Below are 17500 nucleotides of genomic sequence, written 5' to 3' on the forward strand. Positions count from 1 at the left end.
CTGTATACAGTTATAGCCTGAAGCTCATTAGCATAATGTAACGTTAACGATTTCTGAAAATCGCAAATAAAATGAAAATAATGCATCTGCTCTCAAGCTTAGCCTTTTCTTAACAACACTGTCATCTCAGATTTTCAAAATATGCTTTTGAACCATAGAAATTGACTAATTTGTGTAAGAGTATGCAAAGCTAGCAATGCATTTTGAATAACATGTAGCACGCAACATTTTCACAAAAACCAGATAACCAAATAAATAAAATCATTTACCTTTGAAGAGCTTCTGATGTTTTCAATGAGGAGACTCTCAGTTACACACCAAATGCGCAGTGTTTCCTGAAAGCGTCTGTGTGTAGGAGAAATCGTTCCGTTTTCTACATTGCGCCTGGCTACTGAAACGAACCGAAAATGCAGTCACCTACAACGTAAAACTTTTTCCGGATTAACTACATAATATCGACCGAAACATGGCAAACGTTGTTTGGAATCAGTCCTCAAGGTGTTTTTTCACATATCTCTTCATTGACATGCAGTTCGTGGAAGCTTGCTTTACTCTCTGTATTGTTTGGAAAAATACTGGCAGGTGAATTTTGCGCACCAATTTCGGCGCAGGACACCGGGCGGACATGTGGTAAATGTGGTCTCTTATGGTCAATCTTCCAATGATCTGCCTACAAATACGTCACAATGCTGCAGACACCTTGGGGAAACGACAGAAAGGGCAGACTCATTCCTCTTGCGTTCACAGCCATATAAGGAGATCATGACAAACAGAGCCTCAAAAATCCTTGTCATTTCCTGGATGCCATCTCATCTTGGTTTTGCCTGAAGCTCACGTTAAAGGGCACGCACAGAGAAGATCTTTGTATTTCTGGACACGTCAGAGTGTTTTCTTTCGAACAGTAGCAATTATATGCATAGTCGAGCATCTTTTTGTGACAAAATATCTTGTTTAAAACGGGAACGTTTTTCATCCAAAAATGAAATTGCGCCCCTAGAGTTTCAAAAGGTTAATGGACCAGCAGCAGTTGGTTAACTGGCGACCTGGTCTGACAACCGTCTTCACCATTCAGAGCTAGGGATGCACGATATATCGGTGAACATATCGGAATCGGTCGATATTAGCTAAAAATGCCTAGATATCTAGTTTAACAACAATGTTAAAAAAACAATAAAACAATAATACAGTAGAAAAGTCCATATAGAGCATGTGCAAATGAGGTAGGATAAGGGAGGTAAGGCAATCAATAGGCCATGGTGGCGAAGTAATTATAAGTAATTATTACTTCAAAGTCATAAAGCCATGTAAGATTTTGCACTACACGTACACCACAGCGTTCCTAACCGAGCCCACAATGTCTGCTGTGTGGATCGAGCAGTCAAGCAGTTGAAAGAGTAACAACATTTCAGCGAGACAACTCAAAGGCGAAATCCATTAAAGCCAAGATAATGGAATTCATTGCCCTCGATGATCAACTGTTCTCTGTCGTGGGTGATGTTGGCTTTCGCCAACTGGTCGAGCACCGGTACACTACCAAGTGCACTATTTGTCAGATGTTCCCCTACCGGAGTTACACAGTAATAGCGTCACTGCTATTAGCTTCACGACATACATACTATGGAACACCCTTTGGGTCTTTGCATGTCAAAAAGATACAGTAGCACTGTCAAAGCTGGACAAGCCTTGGTTAGCGCATGCTGCGCCCGGCCCGCCACGGGAGTTGCTGGTGTGTGATGAGACAAGGATTTCCCTACCGGCCAAGCCCTCCCTAACCCGGATGAGGCTAGGCCAATTGTGTGTTGCCCCACGGACATCCTGGTCGCTGCCGGTTGCGGGGGAGCCTGGGCGCGAACCCAGGGTCTCTGGTGGCACAGCTGGCGCTGCAGTACAGCACCCTTAACCACTGCGCCACCCGGGAGGCCCTCCATACTTTTATTTTGAAGGCTATCAGAGAAGTCCATTATTGTGGCTAATCCTTATTGTGGCTAGCTTCACATAGATGGTCTGATTTGTCACGATTGAACTCTGGTTTTGATCTGGAGAGGAGATGTGATGGCTGAGGAAGGGTGGAGGATGAGGAGGAGGGGGGAGGGATCACCCAGAATGAAGGTTGCTGATGAAAGTGCAGGGTAGACTAGTTGGAGGAGAGTAGATCAGCGAGCGTACAGTAACACAGCATTATGTCACATTTATGGAAGGCAGAGACAGGCTCATAGCCAGTCCGTGGACCTCATTGGATGAGCCTTGTTTTCCTTAGTCCGTCCAAAAATCTCATTGGATGAGGCCTCATTTTCTGACTCAGTCCATAAAAAGCTCATTGTTTTACAGAGGCGTGTTTGCATGGTGGCTGCAGTCGATTGAAGGATGAGGCCCTCTGCACAGCGTGACTCAGTCTTTGATGGGCAAAGCTGTGGGCACACACACACATCCCAGCAGCATACCACCCTGCATCCCACTGCTGGCTTGTTTCTGAAGCTAAGCAGGGTTGGTCCTGGTCGCTCCCTAGATGGGAGACCAGATGCTGCTGGAAGTGGTGTTGGAGGGCTAGTAGGAGGCACTCTTTCCTGAGGTTCTACAAAATATCCCAATACCCCAGGGCAGTGATTGGGGACATTATCCTGTGTAGGGTGCCGTCTTTCGGATGGGACATTAAACGGGTGTCCTGACTCTTTGTAGTCACTAAAGAGCCCATGGCACTTATAGGGGTGTACAGTAGGGGTGTTAATCCTGGTGTCCTGGCTAAATCCCCAATCTGTCTCTCAAACCACCATGGCCACCTAATCATCCCAGCTTACAATTGGCTCATTCCCCCCTGTAACTATTCCAGGTTGTTGCTGTAAATGAGAATGTGTTCTCAGTCAACTTACCTGGTAAAATAAAATAAACACGAACACACAGACACACAAACTACTGTTGGTGATGGGATGTTGTCTGTCTATCTGCAGATATACCCCCTCACAATGTCCTACTGGGCAGCACAGAGCATCAGCTGTAGTGTAGGAGTTGGCACTGTCACTGCCCAGCTGAAGTACCACCTGGGTTGAAGATGAATTTACAATCTCTCTCTCTTTATCTCGTTTTCTCTCTCGCCCTCTCTTTCTCTCTCTCTCTCTTTCTCTCTCTCTCTCTCTCTCTGTCTCTCTCTCTCTCTCTCTCTCTCTCTCTCTCCATCCACCCATCTCTCCCGCCCTGTAACCTCTGTTCCTTCACCACCAGAGCAGCATCCATCCACCACATCCACAAATCAATGTGATTAGTGTAAACGCTGTCCATTGATTTGTTCAGCACCCTGGCAAGCCATGCACAGTCTTACTACATCACCAAGCCCTCCGTCAGGGGTTTGGGACTTGGCCCAAATCTTTATTACAGAGGAATTGATTTAGGACATGGTCCGTGTTTAAACAGTGTTTCTTAAATTATAGCGCTCCTATTTCTAATCCTCTTGTCTCATATACATTAGGTCTAATTAAACAGTCTTTATTGCATTACTGCTAATTGGCAACAGTAGGGAGTTTAGCACATGGCTACTGTCTTGGCCCATCATGATTTGAATGGCAGTTCTATAGACTCCAGTAGCCTTTGTGCCATCCTAGACACTGTACAGTAGCCCACACTGACACACCCTCAATGGCCCAATACAGCCATCATCATCACCTGCCTAATTGTTGTCCCCATTGGGAAACTAGTGGACATTTTATGCTTTCTGTGCTAGAGATCATTCAGTACTCGTTAGTGAGAGGCTACTGCAGTGTTTCCCAAACTCCCCCCCCCCCCCACGTTTGGTTTTTAGCCTTGCACAAGACAGCTGATTCCAAACATCAGAGCTTGATGATGAGTTGGTTACTGGAACCAGCTGTGTCGGGCTAGGGTAAAAAACAAAACGTGGGGGGGAGGCGAGTTTGGGAAACACTGCAGTAGCCTCTCACTAACGAGTACTGAATGATCTCTAGCACAGAAAGCATAAAATGTTGAGTAGTTTCCCAATGGGGCAGGTAATGATAATGGCTGTATTGGGCCATTGAGGGTGTCTCAGTGTGTCTAATGGCCAGGTTAACAGTGTGTTCTACAGTCAGCACTAGGTGCTACTGACACTGCATCAATCTCCCTCCCAAATCAACTGTTAATGAGATATTGATCAACAACAAATCCCTACATATCAATAGTGCCATGTAACTATCTGAGTCAGTACCATTATTATTCATTATGATGGCATATTTACCTATCGCATTGTTATTACCATGGAGATGGGTTTGATATGGAAACCAGGCCAAGATCATATCAACTTTATCTTACGCCCAGTCTCCCCTCCCTCCCTCCCTCCCTCCCTCCCTCCCTCCCTCCCTCCCTCCCTCCCTCCCTCCCTCCCTCCCTCCCTCCCTCCCCCTCCCTCCCTCCCTCCCTCCCTCCCTCCGTCGTTTCATTTACAGCCAGAGATATGGGGAAGGGGCGGAGGGGAAGGGGATCCAATTACGGTATTACTCATAAGCCAATTATTAATAAAGATCTGGTTCCTCTTTACTGGAGCCTGTTAGCGAGCCTGCCATTTCTCTTTACCCACCTCCATCTCTCTTTCCATTACTCTCACTATCTCTCTGTTTCTGTCCATCTTGCTCTCGCCCTCTTCTCTCTCTCCCTCACTTTGCCTCTTTTCTCCATCTCTCCATATCTCTCTCTCGCTCTATCCCCTCTCCTCTCTATCTTCTCTATACTCTCTATCCTCTCTCCCCTCTCTCCTTTCTCTCCTCTCTATCCTCTCTCCTCTCTCTATCTTCTCTCTCTTCTATCCTCTCTCCCTTCTCCCCTCTCTCCTCTCTCCTCTCTCTCCCCTCTCTCCTCTCTCTATCTTCTCTCTCCTCTATCCTCTCTCCCCTCTCCCTTCTCCCCTCTCTCCTCTCTCCTCTCTCTCCCCTCTCTCCTCCCAATCCTCTCTATCCTCTCTAACATAGAGACCACACAAGCCCATTTTGTGCCTCAGAAATGCATCACCTTTAGCAGATGTATAAAACATCACCAGTCTCTGTGCTGTTGTTGTTGTTTTGTGGCGTGACACTACAGAAGCCACAATGCCCGGGGAACCTCACAAAACAATACTTTCCTGACCTCAGTGCTGAACTCAGGAGTGTTGTTCTGTTCTGGTCAGACCTCAACACAAGCCTCTGTGCAACACGAGTCAGTCTGAATAGCTAAACATCTCTGCTGCTGTTAGGCTCTTTGAACGGCTCTCTTCCCCCCTCTCTTTCTCTCCCGCCGCCTCAATTTGAATAGATATTCATGCGCATCAGGGAGGAAGCAGAAAAACACTTAATTTGCACAAATATCTGGGTGTTCTGGGAGGGAAATTAGCATGTAGCTCAGCCCAGCACAGCAGCACAGCACAGGGCTGTTCTCAGTAATCACTCTTCATTCAAAATGGCAGTGTGATGTGATCTGAGCACATTGGGAGTTGTACGCATTTTGTCTGCCTCCGTACATACATATTTACATTGACATGGGTAGCAGTCGAGACAGTCCCCAAGCAGGTGTCCATCCAAGCAGTTGAGGCAAACAATACAGACAGCAGATAAAGGAGATGAGAGGAGACTGCCCATCTTGTAACATAACAGATAAGGATGTACACCTACTTAGTCTGTGGATGGTGGATCTGTTGTTGTATTAAAACACCATTAAATATTCACTATACTGTACATACAGTGTCTCTATCTCCCTCTTTCTCCATCCGTTCATTCCCCTTCACTTCCATCTGACTTTGTTCATCTTAACTCTTCCCTCCCCTTCTAGGGTTCTGGTTGTTCTTTGTCCGATAACAGTAAAGGAAGGGGTGAGAGGGAGAGAACGTAGGGCTGTGGCACAATTACTGTGTTACCGACGGTTCCGAATGAAGAGCATCATGAAAGTGAAATACGCCAAAACTGTTTAAAATTTATGTCTGACCGACCACCTCGATTCAATCTTATACAGCAACATTGAAATTGTGTTTTTTCCCCGCTGGATAAAAGTAGAGACTCAGAGCTACAAAATGGTATATCATACACTGCAGTTGAGGAACAATGGGAAAGAAATTCTGCTTTGAAACTTGTAACCCCACTGTCACGGCCGTCGAGTGAAGTAGACCAAAGTGCAGCGTGGTGAGCGTCCATATTCCTTTTTATTAGGATGACGCCGACAAAAACAATAAACAATACAAAAACAACCGTGAAGCTTAGGGGCAATGTGCCACAACCAAAGTTAACTACCCACAAAGACAGGTGGGAAAAAGGGCTGCCTAAGTATGGTTCCCAATCAGAGACAACGATAGACAGCTGTCCCTGATTGAGAACCATATCCGGCCAAAACAAAGAAATACAAAACATAGAAAATAGAACATAGAATGGCCACCTCACATCACACCCTGACCTAACCAAATAGAGAAATAAAACATCTCTCTCTAAGGTCAGGGCGTGACAGTATGGCTCTTGAATATTTTGGTACACCTATTGCAGAGCTCTTCTTTGTCGACACCTATTCAGCATCATTCACGCCCTCTTAAGCATTAGCCCCACCCATCTCTTTAAGGACTCACATGTGAGGCCATGTGCTAAACAGAGTGAGTAAAGTAGCGTAGTAAACAACCAAAGATTTCCGGACTGAAAGTGGTGAAAGTAGTAGCCCACAAGAAGAAAAAACTCCAGGTAAGAGTACACTCTAGTCCGTGGCCCATATCCTAATCTGACTCTGGTGCAACTGGTTGTTCTTCACATTACCCTCTCCATCTGTTATGTACTTGAGTGAAGACCCAAAAGCGGTTTTAACAGAAACAGAGTTCTTTAATGAAAAAACAGGAATGGCATAGATCCTCTTCCGACGTTGTCAATGGAACAAAAGATAGTTAGTAGAGTGCAGGATGCACCTGCCAGGCAGACTCCGACAGGATAGGACTAGGTGGAAGCAAACGAGACGATAGCTTGCTTCTGGCATGAGAAACACAAACGAGAATCTGACACCGAAAGTAGCAGGAACAGAGAGAGAAATAGAGACCTAATCAGAGGGAAAAAAGGGAACAGGTGGGGAATGGGTGAATGAGCTAGTTAGAGGAGATGAGGAACAGCTGGAGAAGGAGAGAAAGAGAAGGTAACCTAATAAGACCAGCAGAGAGAGACAGAGTGAAGAGAAAGGACAGGAACAGACATAATAAGACATGACAGTACCCCCCCACTCACCGAGCGCCTCCTGGCGCACTCGAGGAGGAAACCTGGCGGCAACGGAGGAAATCATCGATCAGCGAACGGTCCAGCACGTCCCGAGAGGGAACCCAACTCCTCTCCTCAGGACCGTACCCCTCCCAATCCACTAGGTACTGATGACCACGGCCCCGAGGACGCATGTCCAAAATCTTACGAACCCTGTAGATAGGTGCGCCCTCGACAAGGATGGGGGGGGGAGGGACGAGCGGGGGCGCGAAGAACGGGCTTAACACAGGAGACATGGAAGACCGGGTGAACGCGACGAAGATAGCGCGGGAGAAGAAGTCGCACAGCGACAGGATTAATGACTTGAGAAATACGGAACGGACCAATGAACCGCGGGGTCAACTTGCGAGAAGTTGTCTTAAGGGGAAGGTTCTGAGTGGAGAGCCATACTCTCTGACCGCAACAATATCTAGGACTCTTGGTCCTACGCTTATTAGCGGCCCTCACAGTCTGCGCCCTATTACGGCAAACTGCCGACCTGACCCCCTTCCAGGTGCGCTCGCAACGCTGGACAAAAGCCTGAGCGGAGGGGACGCAGGACTCGGCGAGCTGAGATGAGAACAGCGGAGGCTGGTACCCGAGGCTACTCTGAAAAGGAGATAGACCGGTAGCAGACGAAGGAAGCGAGTTGTGGGCGTACTCTGCCCAGGGGAGCTGTTCTGACCAAGACGCAGGGTTACGAAAAGAAAGACTGCGTAAGATGCGACCAACAGTCTGATTGGCCCGTTCGGCTTGACCGTTAGACTGGGGATGAAAGCCGGACGAGAGACTGACGGAAGCCCCAATCAAACGGCAAAACTCCCTCCAAAATTGAGACGTGAACTGCGGGCCTCTGTCCGAAACGACGTCTGACGGAAGTCCATGAATTCGGAAAACATTCTCGATAATGATCTGAGCCGTCTCCTTAGCAGAAGGGAGCTTAGCGAGAGGAATGAAATGAGCCGCCTTAGAGAATCTATCGACAACCGTAAGAATAACTGTCTTCCCCGCTGATGAATGCAGTCCGGTGATAAAATCTAAAGCGATGTGAGACCACGGTCGAGAGGGAATGGGAAGCGGTCTGAGACGGCCGGCAGGAGGAGAGTTCCCAGATTTAGTCTGCGCACAGACCGAACAAGCAGCGACAAATCGACGCGCGTCACGTTCCCGAGTGGGCCACCAGAAACGCTGGCGAATGGAAGCGAGCGTACCCCGAACGCCGGGGTGGCCGGCTAACTTGGCAGAGTGGGCCCACTGAAGAACGGCCGGACGAGTAGGAACGGGAACGAACAGAAGGTTCCTAGGACAAGCTCGCGGCGACGGAGTGTGAGCGAGTGCTTGCTTTACCTGCCTCTCAATTCCCCAGACAGTCAACCCGACAACACGCCCCTCAGGGAGAATCCCCTCGGGGTCGGTGGAGACCTCAGAAGAACTGAAGAGACGAGATAAAGCATCAGGCTTGGTGTTTTTTGAGCCCGGACGATAAGAAATAACGAACTCGAAACGAGCGAAAAACAGAGCCCAACGAGCCTGGCGCGCATTAAGTCGTTTGGCTGAACGGATGTACTCAAGGTTCCTATGGTCAGTCCAAACGACAAAAGGAACGGTCGCCCCCTCCAACCACTGTCGCCATTCGCCTAGGGCTAAGCGGATGGCGAGCAGTTCGCGATTACCAACATCATAATTACGTTCTGACGGCGATAAGCGATGAGAGAAAAACGCGCAAGGATGGACCTTGCCGTCAGAGAGGGAGCGCTGAGAAAGAATGGCTCCCACGCCCACCTCTGACGCGTCAACCTCAACAACAAACTGTCTAGAGATGTCAGGTGTAACAAGAATAGGTGCGGATGTAAAACGATTCTTGAGAAGATCAAAAGCTCCCTGGGCGGAAACGGACCACTTAAAGCACGTCTTAACAGAAGTAAGGGCTGTGAGGGGAGCTGCCACCTGACCGAAATTACGGATGAAACGACGATAGAAATTCGCGAAGCCAAGAAAGCGCTGCAGCTCGACGCGTGACTTAGGAACGGGCCAATCAATGACAGCCTGGACCTTAGCGGGATCCATCTTAATGCCCTCAGCGGAAATAACGGAACCGAGAAAAGGGACAGAGGAGGCATGAAAAGTGCACTTCTCAGCCTTCACATAAAGACAGTTCTCCAAAAGGCGCTGGAGGACGCGTCGCACGTGCTGAACATGAATCGGGAGAGACGGTGAAAAAATCAGGATATCGTCCATGTAAACGAAAACAAAAATGTTCAGCATGTCTCTCAGGACGTCGTTAACTAGTGCCTGAAAGACAGCTGGAGCGTTAACGAGGCCGAAAGGAAGAACCCGGTATTCAAAGTGCCCTAACGGAGTGTTAAACGCCGTCTTCCACTCGTCCCCCTCCCTGATGCGCACGAGATGGTAGGCGTTACGAAGGTCCAATTTGGTGAAAAACCTGGCTCCCTGCAGGATCTCAAAGGCTGAAGACATAAGAGGAAGCGGATAACGATTCTTAACTGTTATGTCATTCAGCCCTCGATAATCCACGCATGGGCGCAGGGACCCGTCCTTCTTCTGAACAAAAAAACCCCGCTCCGGCGGGAGAGGAGGAGGAGACTATGGTACCGGCGTCGAGCGATACAGACAAATAATCCTCGAGAGCCTTACGTTCGGGAGCCGACAGAGAGTATAATCTACCCCGGGGGAGTAGTTCCCGGAAGGAGATCAATACTACAGTCATACGACCGGTGTGGAGGGAGAGAAGTGGCCTTGGAACGACTGAACACCGTGCGCAGATCGTGATACTCCTCCGGCACCCCTGTCAAATCACCAGGCTCCTCCTGTGAAGAAGAGACAGAGGAAACAGGAGGGATAGCAGACATTAAACAGGTCACATGACAAGAAACATTCCAGGATAGGATAGTATTACTAGACCAATTAATAGAAGGGTTATGGCGAACTAGCCAGGGATGACCCAAAACAACAGGTGTAAAAGGTGAACGAAAAATTAAAAAGAAATGGTTTCGCTATGATTACCAGAGACAGTGAGGGTTAAAGGCAGCGTCTCACGCTGAATCTCGGGGAGAGAACTACCATCTAAAGCGAACAAGGCCGTGGGATCCCTTAACTGTCTGAGAGGAATGTCATGTTCCCGAGCCCAGGTCTCGTCCATAAAACAGCCCTCCGCCCCAGAGTCTATCAAGGCACTGCAAGAAGCAGATGAACCGGTCCAGCGGAGATGGACCGGAAAGGTAGTGCAGGATCTTGAAGGAGAGACCTGAGTAGTTGCGCTCACCAGTAGCCCTCCTCTTACTGATGAGCTCTGGCTTTTACTGGGCATGAGGTGACAAAATGACCAGCGGAGCCGCAGTAGAGACAGAGGCGGTTGGTGATTCTCCGTTCCTTCTCCTTGGCCGAGATGTGGATACCCCCCAGCTGCATAGGCTCAGCACCCGAGCCGGCGGAGGAGGGTGGCAGTGATGCAGCAGGTGGCTGTGATGCGGAGAGGGGGGCAACGGAGAACGCGAGCTCTCTTCCACGAGCTCGGCGACGAAGATCAAACCGTCGCTCTATGCGAATAGCGAGAGCTATTAAGGAGTCCAGACTGGAAGGAACCTCCCGGGAGAGAATCTCATCCTTAACCTCGGCGAGGAGACCCTCCAGAAAACGAGCGAGCAAAGCCGGCTCGTTCCAGTCACTAGAGGCAGCGAGAGTGCGAAACTCAATAGAATAATCCGTTATGGATCGATTCCCTGACATAGGGAAGACAGGGCCCTGGAAGCCTCCTCCCCAAAAACAGAACGGTCAAAAACCCGTATCATCTCCTCCTTAAAGTCCTGATACTGGTTAATACACTCAGCCCTCGCCTCCCAGATTGCCGTGCCCCACTCACGCGCCCGTCCGGTAAGGAGAGAAATGACGTAGGCGATGCGGGCTGTGCTCCTGGAGTAAGTGTTGGGCTGGAGAGAGAACACCACATCACACTGAGTGAGGAATGAGCGGCACTCAGTGGGCTCCCCAGAGTAACACGGCGGGTTATTGATCCTGGGCTCCGGAGACTCGGAAACCCTGGAAGTGGGCGGTGGATCGAGGTGGAGTTGGTGAACCTGTCTTGTGAGGTCGGAGACTTGGACGGCCAGGGTCTCAACGGCATGTCGAGCAGCAGACAATTCCTCCTCGTGTCTGCCTAGCATCGCTCCCTGGATCTCGACGGCGGAGTGAAAAGGGTCCGGAGCCGCTGGGTCCATTCTTGGTCAGATTCTTCTGTTATGTACTTGAGTGAAGACCCAAAAGCGGTTTTAACAGAAACAGAGTTCTTTAATGAAAAAACAGGAATGGCATAGATCCTCTTCCGACGTTGTCAATGGAACAAAAGATAGTTAGTAGAGTGCAGGATGCACCTGCCAGGCAGACTCCGACAGGATAGGACTAGGTGGAAGCAAACGAGACGATAGCTTGCTTCTGGCATGAGAAACACAAACGAGAATCTGACACCGAAAGTAGCAGGAACAGAGAGAGGAATAGAGACCTAATCAGAGGGAAAAAAGGGAACAGGTGGGGAAAGGGTGAATGAGCTAGTTAGAGGAGATGAGGAACAGCTGGAGAAGGAGAGAAAGAGAAGGTAACCTAATAAGACCAGCAGAGAGAGACAGAGTGAAGAGAAAGGACAGGAACAGACATAATAAGACATGACACCATCGCATTACATTACTATATCAAGTAAAATCGATGATTATTTGTCACATGCACAGGATACAGAAGGTGTCAACGGTACACTGAAATGGTTGCTTGCATAATTTGCATAGTAGCAATATCAAAACCGAAAGTGTCCAGATAATAATACTGTATAAATATTTTGTAATTATTACATGATGCTTGCCCAGACATACTTGTCTAAATGAATGGGTCATGTGAAAGCTAAGTGGATGGGTCGCTATTGTTTAGACATGTACTCATGTTCATGAAATACAATAGATGGCTGTAATCACCCCCAGACACACCTGGTCTAACTTTATGGGTCATGTAATCATCTGGCAAAGTGGAGTATTTTGTTTAGCCATGTACCTAGCTAGCTAGCTAAACAATTAACCATAATCCCAACCCATACTACTAGCAATACATACTGAATGTCATAGCTAGCCACAATGCAGTACATTCTATAGTATGAACCTGCAAGCTAACCAACTAGGTTTAATGTTAGCTAGCTAGCTAATTTTAGACAATAACTAGCAATGCAAATGGGTTTCTGAGATACAAATAATATTACTACACAGATCATACATGTAATGTTAGCTAGCTAGCGAGCCAGCAAGCTAATGTACCCGAGCTAGCTAACAGTACACTTTAGCTTGCAATGAAAATGACTTTTAACAATGTGATGAAACTTTGTTGCTCCTTGCTGGAACAAGCAAGGTGTTGGGTTTGCACTTGCTTCTGTAGCCACAAAGTCAGATTCCACAGGCACAAAGTCAAAATTGGCACACAAAAAAAGCTTTTTGGTCTTAATTGAAGGTTAAAGTTAGGCATATGTTTAGCAATGTGGTTAGGCTTAGGTTTAAATTCAAATGTTAAGAAGAGAAATTGTAGAAATGGGTGGGGTTTATGACTTTGTGGGTATACAAGCTAGTAATCTAAATTATTATTAAACAAGTATTTGGTTGCCAAGGCAACACCCCCCACAATGCTGCAGCAGCCCACATAGAACCTCTAACCCTGGCAATTTGACTGGTAAACTCATGGGTATAATAGATGTGGTAGAGGTCAATCGAACTCGACCAAAACAATGAAATTGCCATGGAAATGCATGGGGGGCCGTGTTGGAAAGATCACGAGTTCCCTCATAGCCCCCCAGCAAAATGATCCTACATTTAGGCTATTGTTTATATGTGTATTACACACTATGTTGAGGTGAAAATAGAAGTAAAATGTTTGTACGGATGTCAACCCCAACACATGTTCATGTCATCATCACCGGTCAACTTCACTACAGATAAAAAGGACTTTGGCGACCGCCACAGGTTTCTGTTTGCTAGCTATGCTAACCAGCTTAAACAAACAGGAAGAAAGTATTTCGCAGTCACTTCTTCTAAACCTGAAAAGAGACAACTTCTACATGTTATGCCGCGAAAACAGCCAAATATATCAAAATCGGACTTAAGTAACCACATTATGGGCCAGTTACAATACATGAATCATGACAGATTTGATGAATGTGCACCAATATGGTCAGTGGAACGTCTGCGTTCCATTGACTCCTTCACCGCATCTATGGCTGCATGGGCAATCATTTTCATGGTGCATTCAAATGATGCCAACTGATGTGGCTTTTTGTAATGCCAGTTGAGTTCAACAAATCACAGCACCTATTTTAGCACATACTGTTGTTCCCGCTTTATGGGTACACTCGCAACGTTCTGACTAGGTGGAATACAGGTACCACCAGAAGTGTATATGTCATAGCAGGTTAGGAGAACTTACGCAGCAGGTTAGGATAATTCATGTAGCAGGTTAGGAGAATAAGGTTTAAGGTTAGGAACAGGGTTAGGGTTAGCTAAAATGCTCAGCTAACCTGCTATGAAAGCTCACTTCCGGTCGTAGCTGTACTCCATCTCGTCACAACCCACTCGCAATGGCCGCCACTCTACCCATTATGCCATCATTGACTTGAATGGGGCTTCCCGTTCTATTCATTCTATTTCTATGGCAGCACATGCAGTGAGGAGCGGAGGAGAGGAGAAAATGTGTCTATACCATGACCGTCACAGCCCCGAGAACGTGCACATTATAGAGATGTCTTGATCTCCACTCCCCTCGTCTTTAAACATGGTACTTGGGGGGAGGGAGCTGAAATCAGCCAGACCCCCTCCAAACCTCCACTGTCAGGGCCAGGGAGAGAGTATGTGCGTGTGTGTTGGGGACCCAGCCGTGGCAGATATGACAGGGTAATTGTCTAACTGGAGGGAGGGAGGCTGAGAGGGCAGGCAGCGGTAGAAGACCTAAAGGACCACAATCCAACCACTGCTCTTTGTGTGTGTATAGTGTGTCCGTGCGTTCCAGTTTGTGTTGATTGTGTGTGTGGCCAACACAGCCGCCATGGTATTCTATATGTACATAGTCTAGACATAGTATGTTAGCAGTGATTGTCATCGGTAGCAGTAGATCAACAGAGAGTGCTGTCTGTGTGGTTTTGTGTGTTAAAGGGAAAGTTCAGGCCAAATCTATATTTGGGTTGAATTACTCTTACCTTGAGTTGTGGCTGAAGGCCCCATGCTGACAGAATCCACAATAATCCATCATTTACTCCTGCCGCTGGAGCATCGTCGAAATTCCTAAATGTGAACAACAGAACTGACTTTAGCAGGGATTTCCATCAGTAGCAGTAGATAGACAGAGTGCTGACTGACTGACTGAGGTCTGTTCTACTTCAGCACCTTGGACAGGGCTTGGTTTACAGCCATGGCCACCTGCTGTAGTGCTGCCTGTACTGTCTTCAGCTGCTCTGAGGAGCTAATAATAAAGGCCCCATTAAACTAACACTGTGTGTGTGCGACCGTGCCTGGATTTGTGTGTTAAAGGGAAAGTTCAGGCCAAATCTATATTTGGGTTGAATTACTCTTACCTTGAGTTGTGTTCTGAAGGCCCCATGCTGACAGAATCCACAATAAGCCATGACTTATGAGTTCTGCCACAGCCAGGAGTTAGCATATTAGCATTGTCAAAATTCATGAATGTAAACAGCCGAACCGATGTTAGCAATGCTGCTCTGCAAGCCCAAACTTCCTCAAAAACCCTTCAGACTGAGTTCGGTGGCGTCAATACTCGCAAAGAGTTCTTCCCAGTGAGAATGTCGTTGCTTTTGAAGTAATATCAGATTATTCCAATGCACTGATAGTTCCATCAAGCCACCGGCGAGTTTATTCACAGCTCTGGGAATTGGTCCGTATCTGATTGCCCAATGCAATACAATTCAACTGTACTGTCCATGTTAGAGCAAACCACAGGAACAGATGCGGCTGTGAAACTACATGACGGAATGGTTCCAGTTTTGCGTGACAAAATTCCAGCGATTATCTCAGCGTTGTGCACTTTAAAAACCTCCCTGCAACCTCCACAACTACCAAACTTAGTCTGAAGTGTTTTTGAAGAAGTTTGGGCTTGCAGAGCAGCATTGCTAACATCTGTTCGGCTGTTTCTATTCATTCATTTCGACAATGTTAACTCCTGGCTGTGGCAGGACTAAATAGTGAATTCTTGTGGATACTGTCACCATGGCCCTTCAGACACAACTCATGGTAAGGGTAATTCAACCCAAAAATAGGCCTGAACTATACCTTTTAAGGATGTGTGCATTCCACCCCTTCAGGAATCTGAGTGATCCGGCACAAAGCAGTGGCAAGGCTGTGAATGAAAGGCTAGTGGAAGAAGAGAGGGAGGAGAGGAGAGGAGAGGGAAGTGAGGGAGGAGGGGGGGGTGTACTGTAGTCAACATTCAAAAGCATGCACTTCATCTAATGAGAGAGCCAAGAGGTCAGTCTTTAACTACACACAGATAATGGCTGTCTCCTGAAACCATGGCAACAATACCTCTCCACCGCCTCCCCCCCTCCTCCTTCCTACTCTCCCTCCCTTCCCCTCCTCCTCCCCCCACAGTAAAATCAATGCAGAGCTTTTTGTTAGCTTAATGACCGCTCTGGTTTGGTCTGTCTGAATGTCCTGTACCTCCACCATGAGGTGTACATTCAACATCTCCCTCCCTGCCTGCCTGCCTAGCTCCCTGTCTGCCTAGCTCCCTGTCTGCCTAGCTCCCTGTCTGCCTAGCTCCCTGTCTGCCTAGCTCCCTGCCTGCCTAACACGCTGCCTGCCTAGCTCCCTGCCTGGCTTCCTAATTCTCTGCCTGCCAAGCTCCCTGCCTGCCTGCCTCCCTGCCTTCCTAATTCTCTGCCTGCCTGCCCAGCACCCTGCTTCCCTCCCTCCTTGCCTCCCTCCCTACCTGCCTCGCTACCTGCCTCGCTACCTAGCTGCCCCGCTTCCTTCCTGCCTCGCTTCCTACCTGCCTGCCTCTCTTCCTGCTTTGTTGCCTCTCTCTCCAAAGAAAAGTCACATTAAGGATAATTTCCTTCAGCCATTATTGACGTAAAAGAGACTTGTGAAATTGACAAACGGGGTAGCAACCCTCATCATAAATGGCAGACCGTGTTTGCGACGGATAGCGATAGAGACAGAGGGAGAGACCGAGAGAGAGAAAGGGAAAGGTGGAGTGAGAGGTGAGAAGAGAACAGAGCGAGAGAGAGAGAGAGACGGGGTGGGAAAACTCGCCATCAGAATGATGGCAACGTCTCGGTTGTGGTTTCTATGAGTCAGCATGTGGTTAATGGGCAGGGGGGCGTATGATACATTGTGCTGACCCTTGCACTCCTCGGTTGGTTGGCAGTGTGTGAGACTAGCATAATGAGGTGCGAGAGACATCTTACTGGCTCCTACGTTCCCTTAGATCACCTCTGTTGTTCTATTCTACGGGGTTCTCTCTATGGCTTGGCTCCACACAACATAATGGGCAACCTGTTAAGCAACCGATTACCACCACTAGATGGTCTAGGCGCCAGGCAATCAGAAATGAATGAAGTGTTGAGGGATACACTGAGCTGCTGCTGTTACAGATGTACACTGTGTGTGTACAAACCATTAAGAACATCTTCCTAATATTGAGTTGTACCCCACCCTTTTGCCCTCAGAACAGTCTCAATTCATCGGGTCATGGACTCTACAAGGTGTCGAAAGCGTTCCACAGGGATGCTGGCCCATGTTGACTCTAATGCTTCCCACAGTTGTGTCAACTAGGCTGGATGTCCTTTGGGTGGTGGGCCATTCTTGATACACACGGGACACTGTTGAGCGTGAAAAACCCAGCAGCGTTGAAGTTCTTGACGCACTGGGGCACTTAACTCTTTTGTCTGGCCCATTCACCCTCTGCATGGCACACATACACAATTCAAGTCTCAATGGTCTCAAGGCTTCAAAATCCTTCCTATACAGTGATTGAAGAGGATTTAATAGGGGACAGTGGATTCACCTTCCCAGTCTACGTCATTAGTTTTGTATAGTCCGTGTATAAGTGGGTTTCCTCCTATACATTTACACCAATCATTAACCCTTTATTAACTCTTATCTTTCCTTCGCCCCCCTCCACTCTTCTGTCCGTGTGTCCAGGTGTTCTCAGAAGGATCGTTGTGAGCGTGCTGATGAGCCATACCGTTTCGCGGCCGCTCTCTCCCAGTGTGTGAAGGCCACCGTGTACCCAGATAGCATCGC

The 17500-nt window shown here is 47.9% G+C and overlaps 1 protein-coding gene across 2 annotated transcripts in view; it reads left to right on the plus strand.

Annotated features, from left to right (window-relative positions):
* LOC135528346 (plexin-A2-like) overlaps positions 1-17500 on the plus strand; it is a 326345-nt gene that overhangs the window by 191037 nt on the left and 117808 nt on the right. For both annotated transcript variants that reach the window (XM_064957364.1, XM_064957365.1), the window contains exon 6: positions 17399-17500. This exon is cut by the window's right edge and continues 22 nt beyond it. In XM_064957364.1, coding sequence (XP_064813436.1) covers positions 17399-17500 — 102 coding nt within the window. The remainder of the gene's footprint in view (positions 1-17398) is intronic.

The sequence above is a fragment of the Oncorhynchus masou genome, chromosome 33 (assembly GCF_036934945.1).
Source record: "Oncorhynchus masou masou isolate Uvic2021 chromosome 33, UVic_Omas_1.1, whole genome shotgun sequence".
NCBI lineage: Eukaryota > Metazoa > Chordata > Actinopteri > Salmoniformes > Salmonidae > Oncorhynchus > Oncorhynchus masou.